At 38.0% G+C, this 13,376-nt stretch overlaps 1 protein-coding gene across 1 annotated transcript in view; it reads right to left on the minus strand.

Annotated features, from left to right (window-relative positions):
• The window catches only part of LOC309415268 (A disintegrin and metalloproteinase with thrombospondin motifs 6-like), a gene marked incomplete at both ends in the record, with an annotated part of 195,173 nt that overhangs the window by 43,836 nt on the left and 137,961 nt on the right, over positions 1-13,376 (minus strand). Inside the window, one exon of the mRNA XM_082012736.1 lies at positions 11,087-11,150. Coding sequence (XP_081868862.1) covers positions 11,087-11,150 — 64 coding nt within the window. The remainder of the gene's footprint in view (positions 1-11,086; positions 11,151-13,376) is intronic.

Consider the following 13,376-nt stretch of genomic DNA (forward strand, 5'->3'; position numbering starts at 1 on the left):
TAGTCCTGCAGATTAAATTCAGGTTTCCTATACTGCAAGTACTGTTAAATTAATTTCACAAACTAATATAGTAATGATATAAAATCTTTTACATATCCCAGTGTCTTTGGCTCTAAAATGCAAATCCATGAATCCATAGACAGATTTGGAGACCTCTGCAATAAAATAAGTTTCAATTTTAGTGGCTAAGTCCTCTCAGTGAATACTGACAAGTGCTAGCCCTTATCTCAGCATCTTGCTCTTCGTCCAAATCATTAATCTGAACACTCTGAATCATTAGTTTGAATCCAGTTTCAGGTAGACTCAGTAAAGTTTTCAGGCAGTCCTTTTGAAAACTACAGTTACCAAAGGATAGCCTGAAACCTGTAACATTCTGTATAAGCATAAAATGCAACTTACACTTTTTGTTCCATAATTTTCCTATCTTTTTTAATATCTCACTAATACCTGAGAGGAAGTAAAACTAAAGGCAATGTCCTCAAGAAATGCATTCAAAATCATAGATATAGAAATGCAAAAAGGTTACTGCAAGGTAAGCTACAATATGCATTTACAAAATGTCTGCTCTTTGGCACTGTCTCTCTATGTATGCACTCTTCACCCAAAATAAATGTGCAATAATTGCTTCTCTTTATTTGGTTAAATAGTTCACTTTATTCATGGAGTTACAGTATCTACACGGAAAACTGTTGTCAATCAACAGGCTGTGTTTCCAAATGCTCTTTTAGGAGACTGCAAATCATGAGGTAGGAATCTAACAAATGTATAAGAACTTATAATCAGGTCTGAAGAATGTCCTGAGAAGATGATGAAACAAAATTTTGAGTCAAAAAAGTATTGACTTTAAGAACATCAACATTTTTAAGAATGAAGCAAAAATAAGTCATCTAAAAAGTGTTAACAAATCACTGAATCAATGTTGACACGACATCAAACATCTTATCTCACAGAAATCTGTTTATCTTGGAGCTTTCAAGTCAGGTAGACTTCAGTAGTTGAAGTTATTGGGTTTCCTATTAAAAGAGCTATACTACACCTCACAGAAGATGGGCAACACAGCCAGAACGGCGACATCTGAAACTCAGGTACTGTTTCAAGAGATAGCCCCTCATGTGAATATATTTTAGAAAAAATAGACTTGAAAATATTTAAATTATGAAAGCAACAAACAATATCTCTGAATGTATGCATAAAGGAAGGAACCAACAGAATGTAGGCAAGTGATTTTTGTTAAGAGAAAAGGCTGAGGAACAAGAATCTTTTAAACGTATGTATACATACATACTTCTATATAAATAAAGCATTCACAGAACCTGAAAGCAAAATATGTTTCTTCTCATATTTTTTAAATTAGGAAGCTTTTAGTTTTAGATGTATATGAAATTAAGCTTCACATCCTATACATACATACATACATAATCAGACAATGAGTTACTTTGAGTAACTATGTGCCTTGAATTCTATTAGCATTTTGGTTTTGAGTTTGTTTTGTTTTTTAATTAAAAATGCCTTGGTTGGAAAAATACATATTTTTTTGTAAGGTGTAGTGTGGTTGATGGAAGAAACTAAGTTTCTGATGAGTGTGCTCTTTCTACCACCCTTTTGTTTCCAGAACTCATTAGCTAATGTTCTTTTCTGCTGATCTCAATGTTACCATTAGAAGATGCCTTTTGAATTAAGAAGTCATAAATGGCTTTGGAAGTCTTTGATGAGAAATATACCTAGTAGGAGTGTGTGCACTGTTTCCAAAGACTGAATATTTTTGAGTGCTTATTGAATACTTTCTTTATGGCAGAGGAAAAAAGAATGATAATTAAAAAAGCCAGGGAAGAAGGTGAGAAAAGAAATAGACAGGAGGACCCTATGGATTATTTTGCCTACTAGAAAAGATCCAGAGTGGTATCCTAATAGAGGCAGGGGGAAAGGCCCAGCTGAAGCAATACCAACAATTAATATTATATGGGGTCTGGCACAGAGTACCAAAACCGAAGAATGTGTCCAAACTATATGAGGTGAGACAGGGCCCCAATGAAAATCCATCGGACTTTTACAAAAGATTATGCGAAGCAGCTAGAAAATGGATGGACTTGAATCCAGATGAGGCAAATCCGAGGATGTTCAATATGCTGTGCATTGGGCAGTCACACAGAATCACAGAATCATTAAGGTTGGAAAGGACCCTCGAGATCATCAAGTCCAACCGTTAACCCAACACCACCATGCCTCCTAAAACAATTCCCGAAGCTCCACATCCACACGTTTTTTGAATATTTCCAGTGATGGTGACTCCACCACCTCCTTGGGCAGCCTGTTCCAATGCTTGACCACCCTCTCGGTGAAGAAATTTTTCCTAATATCCAATCCAAACCTCCCCTGGCGCAACTTGAGGCCATTTCCTCTCGTCCTATCGCTGGTTACTTGGGAGAAGAGACCAACACCCACCTCACCACAACCCCCTTTCAGGTAGTTGTAGAGAGCGATAAGGTCTCCCCTCAGCCTTCTCTTCTCCAGACTGAACAACCCCAGTTCCCTCAGCCGCTCCTCATAAGACTTGTGCTCCAGACCCCTCACCAGCTTCGTTGCCCTTCTCTGGACACGCTCCAGCACCTCAGCATCCTTCTTGTATTGAGGGGCCCAAAACTGAACACAATATTCAAGGTGCAGCCTCACCAGTGCCAAGTACAGGGGTACAATCACTTCCCTCCTCCTGCTGGCCCCACTATTTCTGATACAGGCCAGGACGCTGTTGGCCTTCTTGGCCACCTGGGCACACTGTCGGCTCATATTCAGCCAGCTGTCAACCAGAACCCACAGGTCCTTTTCTGCCAGGCAGCTCTCCAGCCACTCCTCCCCAGGCCTGTAGATTTGCATGGGGTTGTTGTGACCCAAGTGCAGGACCTGGCACTTGGCCTTATTAAACCTCATGCAGTTGACCTCGGCCCATCGATCTTACAAGACTGGAAGCTTGCAGAAGCCTCGAACCCCTGATAAATAACTTTATACAACATGGACTGCTCAGGGGATGTCAATCTGAATATAATACACCTATCCTACCAGTGAGGAAGCCTCACTCCCAGGAATACCGACTGGTGCAGGATTTAAGGGCTATAAATTAGATAACCAACAATATACACCCTACGGTGCCTAACCCTTATACCCTGTTGACGTCGATACCAGGGAACCATGCCTATTTTACAGTGCTACACTTAAAAGATCCCTTTTTCTGCATTCCAGTGGATGAACAAAGCCAAACACTCTTCGCCTTTGAATGGGAGAATCTGACTACTGGAAGGAAAGAGCAATTGTGTTGGACTGTTCTTCCCCAGGGATTTAAAAATAGTCCCACTTTGTTTGGTGAAGTATTGGCCAAAGAATTAGAACAATGGCGAGCTAATGATGATGATGTTACTCTCTTACAGTATGTGGATGACATCTTCATTGGAGCTGACACTGAACAAGTTTGTACAGAAGTTGCGGTAAGCCTGCTAAACTTTATGGGACTGGCTGGATAACCGGTCTTGAAGAAAAAAGACCAAATTGTGAGGGAGTCCAATACCTTGGTTTTAACATATCAAAAGGACAACAAGCATTGGGGGAAGAAAGGATATGCCGAACAGCAGTACCTAAACCAAAAAAGCAGTTACAGGGATTTCTGGGAATGGCCAGATTCTGCCAGATATGGTTCCCCAATTTTGGACTCATACCCAAACCCTTATATGCAGCCACAAAAGGCCCAGGGGAGCTGTTACAATGGACTCCAGAGTGTCGGAGTAGTTTTGATGAAATTAAAAGAAAATTAATGGAAGCCCCAGCCTTGGGCCTCCCTGATCTGACAAAACCTTTTCAGTTGTATGTACATGAGAGACAAGCAAGTGGCCTCGGGGGTGATGACTCAGACGCTTGGAAGCTGGAAAAGGCCAGTAGCCTATTTTTCGAAACAATTGGATGAAGTGAGTAAAGGATGGCCAGCTTGTCTTTGAGCTGTAGCCACCACTGTTCTGTTAATTCAGAAAGCCTGGAAGCTCACCTTGGGACAACCAAGAACAGTACTAGTCCCACACGCAATGGTGGCTATTTTAAACCAAAAAGGACACCACTGGATTTCTCCAAACCAACTGGACAAATTCCAAGCCATGTTAATAGATCAAGAAGATGTCACCCTAAGTGTAGTATCAATTCTAAACCCTGCCACCTTATTGCCGATGGCAGAACAGGAACCTTTACAACATGACTGTTTAGCAACTCTCGAACATGTCTATGCCAGCAGGCCAGATCTGAGAGATGAGCCATTGAAAAATGCAGTTTTGGAACTATTTACAGATGGCAGCAGCTTTATACAGAATGGAGAAAGAAAAGCTGGATATGCAGTGGTTACCTTATGCGAAGAAATAGAGGCCAAACCCTTACCTCCGAATACCTCGGCACAGAAAGCTGAAATAGTTGCTCTTACAAGGGCACTAGAAATTGGAAAAAATCAAAGAAAAAAAATATATATATACACACAGACTGTAGGTATGCCTTTGGAGTTATACACGCTCATGGAGCTATTTGGAAGGAACGTGGGCTATTAAATTCCCAAGGGAGTGGTATAAAATATGGACAAGAGATTTTAAATGTGCTTCAGGCTGTACTAAAGCCAAAAGAAATGGCAATAATCCACTGCAGAGCTCATCAAAAAGGACAGAGAGAAATAATTCATGGAAACAAAAGAGCTGATTTAGCTGCAGAAAGGGCTGCCTTACACAAGCAGATAATCAGAGCTTAGATACCTAGCAGAAGGATTGATATGAAACTCCCTCAGTATTCAAAGAAAGAAGATCAATTAGCAGAAAAAATGAAGTGTACAAAGAAGACAGAAGGATGGTGGATCACTCCAAACCAACAAGTTCTCACTACGGCCAAAATGATGGAAGTCCTCCTTAAAAGGCTACACGAAGAAACTCACATGGGAGCTGATGCTATGATAAGTAGTATCAGGAGATATGCTATGGGGCCAACAATGCAATCAAGTATGGACCTAATACTAAGAAGGTGTCAGGTGCAAACAACCCTGAGATTCAAAGAAAGCCACCGATGGGTGAAGTAAAAAGGGGAATGGCCCCCGGGGAGTACTAGCAAATAGATTTCTCTGAATTACCAAAGTGTGGGCAATATAAATATCTACTTGTTTTAGTAGATACATTCTCTGGGTGGCCCGAAGCTTCCCCTTGCCACAACAGTTGAGCTAGGGAAGTAATTAAAATTTTATTAAAAGAAATAATTCCTCAATTTGGAATCCCTGAGGGCATATCTTCTGACAGTGGCCCTCATTTTATTTCAGAAATAGTCCAAGGAGTGTCAAAATTCCTCCAGTTGAAATGGGATCTACATACGCCTTGGAGACCACAGTCTAGTGGGAAGGTAGAAAGAATGAATCAGACCCTTAAAAGACAAATTTCCAAAGTATGTCAAGAAACCCAGCTTAAATGGGTAGATATCCTACCAGTTTCCCTGATGAGGATCAGGATTGCTCCGCGAGCGGGGGAAAGGATAAGCCCCTTTGAAATATTATATGGAAAACTATCCTGTCATTGAGGTAGGTAGTCGGAGTGATCAGATACACCTTAAAGGCAAAGAAAATCTGAAATATTATTTGTTATCTCTCTTGCAGGTATTATCCTCTTTACACAGGTATCTCAACCAGCAGGCTCTGCTTCCTTTGGACTCTCCTGTACATAACTTCAAGCCCAGAGGTCTGATTTACGTGCGGACCTGGAAGGATGAACCGCTAAAAGAAAAGTAGAAGGGATCAGCTCCTGGATCCACTACACGAGAGTGAAGGGAGCTCCACTGGAAGAACAGTGGACATCTGTACCAATGGGAGCACTAAAGCTAAGACTTTCTAAAAACTCTATGGGCTAATGAACTATTTGTAGTTATAATATGGTTCATGGTAACACTGATTTTTTCAAACTAAATCAACAATGACAATAAGAGTATTAATGAAGGTACTCTTACTTTCACTGCTAATCAGACACTCTACACCACATGTGATCAGAGTTGATGGAAACACAGGAACAATGGGAAAGTCAATACAGAACCTTACATTGACAATCACTGGTAATCATATAATGACAAAACCAAATAGGCACCTTATTTCTGTTACACCAGACAGGTGATAGAATCTCTATTGAATGTAATATGACAAACTATCTAAAGGGACATACCTCTAGTCATCAAAATGACAAATTAAACTCAAAGGAAAGGGAAAGCTGCTTTTCACGCCCCTACTGTAACATTAGCTTCTTCAGTGACACAACTCTGACAGTAGTATGCTTATGGGCAGATACAGGGAAAGATAATGGAAACGGACTATCCTTAAAGATCATGCTAACACCTATCCCTAAACTTCATACTACTCCAACAGTTACCCCGACTACCTATCGGTCTATTTCCTACCTGATTACTTACACAACCACTCAAACTATATACCCATTGATCTCTGAAATTGGATCATATGCAATCAGATATGTAGGATGACAGCAAGTGATGTTTAACCCATCATGGTCCCTCAAACGAGTTGAACTATCATTGCAGATTAATATCTCTGCAGTAAAACCAACCTGTTCACCATTCGTAAGTATGTCTTATGCAGGGTGTTTAGCATGGTTATGTGAGCGGTCCCTTACCCCTTCAAAACGAGCAAGGAGAGATGTAACTGGTACCTTAGGGACAGGATTAGGAGTCTTAAAACAGCATAAATGCTGAAGTCACTTTGAGATACATCCAGAAGAGATCCCTGGAACTGTACTTATATATATTGGGAAGGGATGTGTATGTATAACTCCTCTTTGTAATTTTTTAGACATAAATAATGTCACTGTTGGAATAAGTAATCACTCAAATACTTGTGTTTGTAACTTTATTAACATTATAGCATATGATTTCAACTATTCAGCTCCTGTTACATCTTATCAGCTGTTACAATCCAATTATACTCTAGTTAAAAATCTATTGCCTGCTCCCATCGGGATGAATCTCACGCTGGTAAAAAAACTTTTACAACATAATGATCTATGCCCGTTGCCGGAACATGCCCAAGATGATGGACAGAGAACTTTAATCACCGTTCACCATGACGCAGAAGAGAGACATCGTGTTTTAGACCAAATGAAGAAAGATGAAGAACATAGATGGTGGGAAGCCCTCCTCAGATAGTCACCCATGGCAACAGGCATTCTTAATGTCATGCTACATCCTGTTGTGATCTTGTTTTCACTAACATGTTTATGTTTATTGCTTATAATCATATAGTACTTTAAGGTTTGGCTCATAATGAAGCAAATAGCTCTAATGCAATCACCGAGGGTACACATGCTCAGGACAGAGGAAAATAAACTCCTCAGACCTGAAAGCCTCCCTGTAAAGGATAGAGAAAAATTCCAACAAGACATATGGCAACGGGAAGGAACCAAAGAGCAGTTTTGGAAAATTCTGAAGCCTCTCAAGGATGGGGACTTTAGAATGAAAAGATCTAAGTGAGACTTATTTGAAATACTAATTATTTCTCTAAGTCTCAAAGGGGCGATCTGTTGAAGGTATGCAAGGAATGAAGCTGAGGGTATTGTTTAGTCTCTGTGAGTAGTTAACAAGGCAAAACCTTGAGGGAAGGAACAAGATATCACAAAGGGAACACAACTACTGAACTTTAAGTGAACTATCCTAATTAACATCTAATTAACATAGTATTAGCATAATGGAAACCTGCCCTTTGGTAGGGAATGCCCCCTACCCACAGAAGCCCCTTCCTCATTGAGCATGCACACTAAAAAAGGAGGATGCTGTGACTTTAAGTGGAGACGAGGCTTGCGAGAACCAGTAGGAGCAAGGGTGACTGAGCCAACTTGCAAAAATACTGATAAGTGTTGCTCAAAGTGTATCAATATTTTCCATGTGTTAATTGAGGCATGCTAGCTTTGTGGACCTACCACCTAGCACACAACCCTGCACAGATTTGGAATAAAAAGCAAATGTCTCGACTCTGTGTGTTTTTCGGCTCTCTGCACACTGGGTGAAAGAACCCATATTTGGTACAACACTGTGATCCCAAAGGCTATCAACATAGAGATTGTCTAGTGTAAAGATGACCAAGAAGAGACATGTTAGTGGTCCGCAAACACAGGAAAGGCTGCCACAGAGGCAATATCATAAGCTGTCTTACTGGGGACAGAGTATGTAAGGGTCTTAAAGGGTCAGAAAACATATGCTATATTTTAGGAAAACTGTCCTGACAGTAAGTAAAGAATCCTACTGATATCTCCCTGACTGCAGGTATTTCAAAACAGATCAGACTAACAGGTCAGCTGCCTAACCATCAGTTGAGAATGGTTTAATGACAGCTGATTTTGCCTTTGAGCCAGGGAATAGCCTGAATGTCCTCCTTAGATACTTTCTAGATGTTCCTTCTGTGACCCTATAAGCTTCCTCTCAGTAATAAACAAGTATAGAGAGAATAAGGGAAGCAAAATCGACTAAGAATAAAGCTGTCTGAAAGGTGTCTAACAAAAAGAAATAAAACATGATAAGAATAAAAGAAATCCTAGCAACATTTCAATTATATCACTAGGTAGCTATGATATGATTGTTAATAACAAAAAGCATTAAAAAATTGTATATTTGTGAGGGAGCAGGTTTACTTATTATGTAAACTTTCTTGTGTACTACTTACTCTGTCAGATTCTAAATAATATCTGAGATAAACATTTTAAATAAGAATGTCTGGACAACTACCTTGCAAGAGTCCTCAAAGAGTTAAAGGAGGAGGGCTCCAGTCTGTAAACAAGATTTTTTAAACAAATCTTAGACTGTACATACAAACTGAAAGAGTGCTAATGTAAAAAGTTCATTATTTGAGAAGGACAAATAGAATATTCTAGGTTACGGTTTGCCTGACATCAATCCCAAATAAATAGAAAAGTTGGTGGAGACTTGACTGATACAGGTTTAAAGAAATATAAATAATAATACAATCAGTATTTTGTATAAGAATAGGTTTTATCAACCAATACTTTTTACACTTCCTGGTAAAATTAAAAAGATAATGGAATATGCTTAGATTTTTATAAGGCACTTAGTAGTGCACAACATCCAGACTAAAAAACTAGAAAAAAACCTGTACTAGTTCAGTAAAGCACACAATAAATTTATTAAATATTTACTGACACATTTCAATAAGTTGGTGAATACATTAGTGAATTTCCTATCAACTGTAAGAACGAAAAATATGTTCAATGTTACTCAACATTTTCATTTGTGAATTGGAACTATAAACAAAATTCTTGCTTATGAAGTTTTCCAATTACAAAAAGATCATTTGAGTGAAAATTAAGGTGAAAGTAAATTAATTACAGCATATCATCTGGTACGCTGGATTCATTCAAATGAAAATTGCACAAAGATACACAGCTATGGAAAATATAAGATGGTCAAAGTTTCAGAATGGTACACTGTAATTTGTAAGGTTGTATGACTGGAAAAGTTTTACAGCTCATACTGGACAAGCAGCTCAGCTTCAGTTCCTCTCACAACATTGTGCCCAAAGGCCTAACACACATCTTGGTTGTACTAACAGAACAGCTGTGATTAGCAGTAGGAAAGTAATTTTGAATTTGGAAATTTGTAATACTTCCTAACTATGAGGATAACCTCCACAGAGAAGTTTGTAGAACTAATACTTATGATAATTAATAACAATCATAAAAACAAGTTTTTATCAAGGAACCAGCATATTAACTATTGTAATTTTTTCTGAAATATATCAAAAGATGAACAGGTGAAATAACACCATTAGGTACTGTCCTGGTTTCAGCTGGGATAGAGTTTATTTTCTTCACAGAAGCTAGTATGAGACTACGTTTTGGATTTGGGATGAAAATAATGTTGATAACATACTGATGTTTTTAGTTTTTGCTAAGCAGTCAGTGACTTTTCAGCTTTCCGTGCTCGGGCCTGCCAGCAAGAAGGTGAGGGGTGCACAAGAAGTTGGGAGGGGACACAGCTGGGACAGCTGACCCAAACTAGCCAAAGGGATATTCCATACCATATGATGTTATGCTCAGTATATAAAGATAGGGGAAGAAGAAGGAAGGGGGGGACGTTCAGAGTTATGGCATTTGTCTTCCCAAGTAACCATTACATGTGATGGAGCCCTGCTTTCCTGGAGATGGCTGAACACCTGCCTGCCCATGGGGAGTGGTGAATGGATTCTTTGTTTTGCTCTGCTTGCTTGCGCAGCTTTTGCTTTACCTATTAAACTGTCTTTATCTCAACCCATGAGACTCTCCCACTGTTATGAACTGTCTTGATTTAAGAAGAAAATTAAGACAAATTTGAAGCTAAAATAATATGGAAGCCTGTTTATGTTTGTAGTGCTACTGACTTGGAAACTTACTAGCAAAATTCTTTATTGGTGTGTAATATTCTCTGGTACCATTTTAAACTTACTTGAATTTGTAATTTTGGTTCATAATTTGATCTTATACATTTATACACTGTCCCACCCCCAGTGGTACTTCATTATTTGGTGGGCTCAGCTCTAAGATGAAACTGCCATGATCATTCTGGTAACACAAGAATCAGTGGATACCTGATGGCAAAACAGCAGGTTTAAAACACAGCAGAAGAAATACATTTTCACAGAATGTATAAAAGGATTGTGTTAACACATTTAGCACTGGAAGTTATAAAGGTATAAAAAGGGTAAGAGGGTTTAAATACTTCCATTTGTGGTAGTTATAATGTGGAGCTCAAGAAATCTTTTAACACCCAGCTTCAGGAAGCTCATATGGTATATCCATGGAAAAGTCATGCCTTGACAGCCAAAAGTTTATAATTTTTCCCTAAGCACCTGTTATTTGCCACTGCTGGGAGACAAGGCACTCAGCTAGACAGACCTTTGGTCTGATGTGGAATGCTCCTTATTCACCTTAAACAGAATTCACAGCTTTTCTGAACTGGGAAAAAAATGCATCCATTGCTGCTGAAACAAAAGAGACAAGTTGAGATTGTACTTTTACAAGTACAATCAAAAAAACCTAAATTTACTTACATCAGTATTACAGGAGCGATACCGCTTCCTTTCTCCAAGACAATATTTGCCTCCACCTGAAGGCCTGGAAAAACATGTTTTATGTGTTAGTATATGTATTAGTATAAACACAAGTTCATTATATATAATTATGTATTATTAGTATAAATACATGTCCAAGAGTTATATATTATGTAACATATAAATAAATCTTAAAAGTACATAGAAGTTTTAAGGTGAGATTTAAATTTTTTTTATTTAATAAGAATTGTAGCATTGACTTGAATTGGAGCAGATACAAAACAATACTGGGTACTTGAAAATCTTCACTCATATAGGATTCATCTAGTTTGCATAGATCCCAAGCGATACAGTTTAATTGTATTTTGAACATACTAAAAAGGCATTGTTTTTAATATTTGCTTGCTTTGTAAAACTAGAATGAGAAATGTTTAAACAACCTTCATGATACTTTTTTTTTTCTTAATCTTCTCATATTACACTTCAAAAATATAACAAAATTAAGAAACACTGTCTGCTAAATACTGGAGCCAGCAGCAAAGACTGCATTTTCTAGTTCAAGAATTTGATTTGAATTAAACCATATTAAATCTGAGGAAACTCCAGAGTAAGCAGGTTTCTATTAGTATGATTAAGACATTGGCTCTTAGATTCTCAAATTGTTCAAGAACCTTATCTATCTTCCACAGAGGCCAAATACTGAATTAACATTGACTTAAATGGAAGATTAATCAGACATCATAACTTTGGCTCATATCTTAAAAGCAGAATGGAAAAAACCTTGGTGTTTGTTTTATAATAAAGAAATAAAAGTATTTACAATTAACTAAAAAGAAAATCAATACTATTTTTCACATTACAGATATTTAACCAGGCAACACTATCCTAGAAACTCAAGTTAATTAATGTACCAAAGGGAGATTTTTCCTAATGCAGACACACACAAAAGAAAATTTAAACAAATATTGCATTTGGTTGCTGCACTGTTAAACATTTAAAATTTAATCATCTTTCAGCATACCAACTGATATACATGGTGACAGGAGTAGTTAAAACATCTTAGGAAATTACTCATGCTCCAAACAAACATTTCACTAGCATTTTTACATACTTCTGTGAAAAAAATAATGTATTTAATTTATTATTCTCTCAGTAACATAGTCTGAGTTGTTATCAATGCATATGGATAATTTTTGCTTTTGAATTAATTCAGTAAGTAGTGACATTTGCTAGATTTGATTGATAGTTATTGCTAATGATAGGAGGTGAACAGACCACCTTAAACAGCAGTAATGTGACATTATGGTGTCTGTCTTGCAGAGCACAGTGGAAAGCTGACGTACAGCCTAGCTTGCAAAACATGGGTACAAGCAATAAAGAACCAAAGTGTGCAGAGAGGAGAAGACAAGAAAGGAGTGATAAAAGTCACAGAATGGATTTTTATGAAATAAGTACAAAAGCTTCATGTTTTCAAGAAAAAGTGGTCTTAAAAAAACAATAATGGTGGTGGAAATAGATATTATGGGACATGACAAGAACAAAATATGGAGTAATAAAACCATCCTTCCACTAAGACCTATAGCTATGATGAGGTAACCAGAACAGGGCAAGCAGCAGCAGAAAAAAAGCAGTGATTCATTCAGCAAAGAACAGCAATGGAAATAAGTAAGCATTCCTCATCTGAGAAGCACTAGTGACAGAGAGAGTAGTACTTACCTGAGAGACCTTCTCTGGAACAGTGCTCAGGACATTGGGAAGTAGACGGATGAAAGGACCAGTATAGATACACGCAACAGACCAAGCTGTAGTGGAGAAGCTGGCCCCTCTTGAGAGAGGGTAGATGGACCAATAGGAAGTAGTGGCAAGGAGGGAAGTTGCTGAATTGTTTTAAGAGTCAGTGGGAAGTCACAACTAAGTGTTGGATGTGATAGCGTATAAGTGTATTGTATACAACATAATAATACTAATTATGGTTTCTATGTAAGCAGTTGTATGCAAAATCTTGGAAATACTGTGCTGCTTTTTTAGTAAGTAACTGGCAATAGTTACTTCATATCCTAGACAAGCATCAGAGATAATGTCTTAAGAAGAAAGAAATGTATCTAAGGCATAATTTAAATATATTTTGCATGAACAGTAAGTTGCTGAAAGAAAACTCTTCTGGTTACTACTAAATATAAATCCAGCTATGTTTACAGTACATACATAACAGATACATTAAAAAATGTTAAAAGTATGTCTAGTGAGCTGCTCCTGTTAAACTGTTTCTGTCTTCTATTTTGAAGACAGA

Source organism: Phaethon aethereus (assembly GCF_964289735.1).
Source record: "Phaethon aethereus genome assembly, chromosome: W".
Classification (NCBI taxonomy): Eukaryota; Metazoa; Chordata; class Aves; order Phaethontiformes; family Phaethontidae; genus Phaethon; species Phaethon aethereus.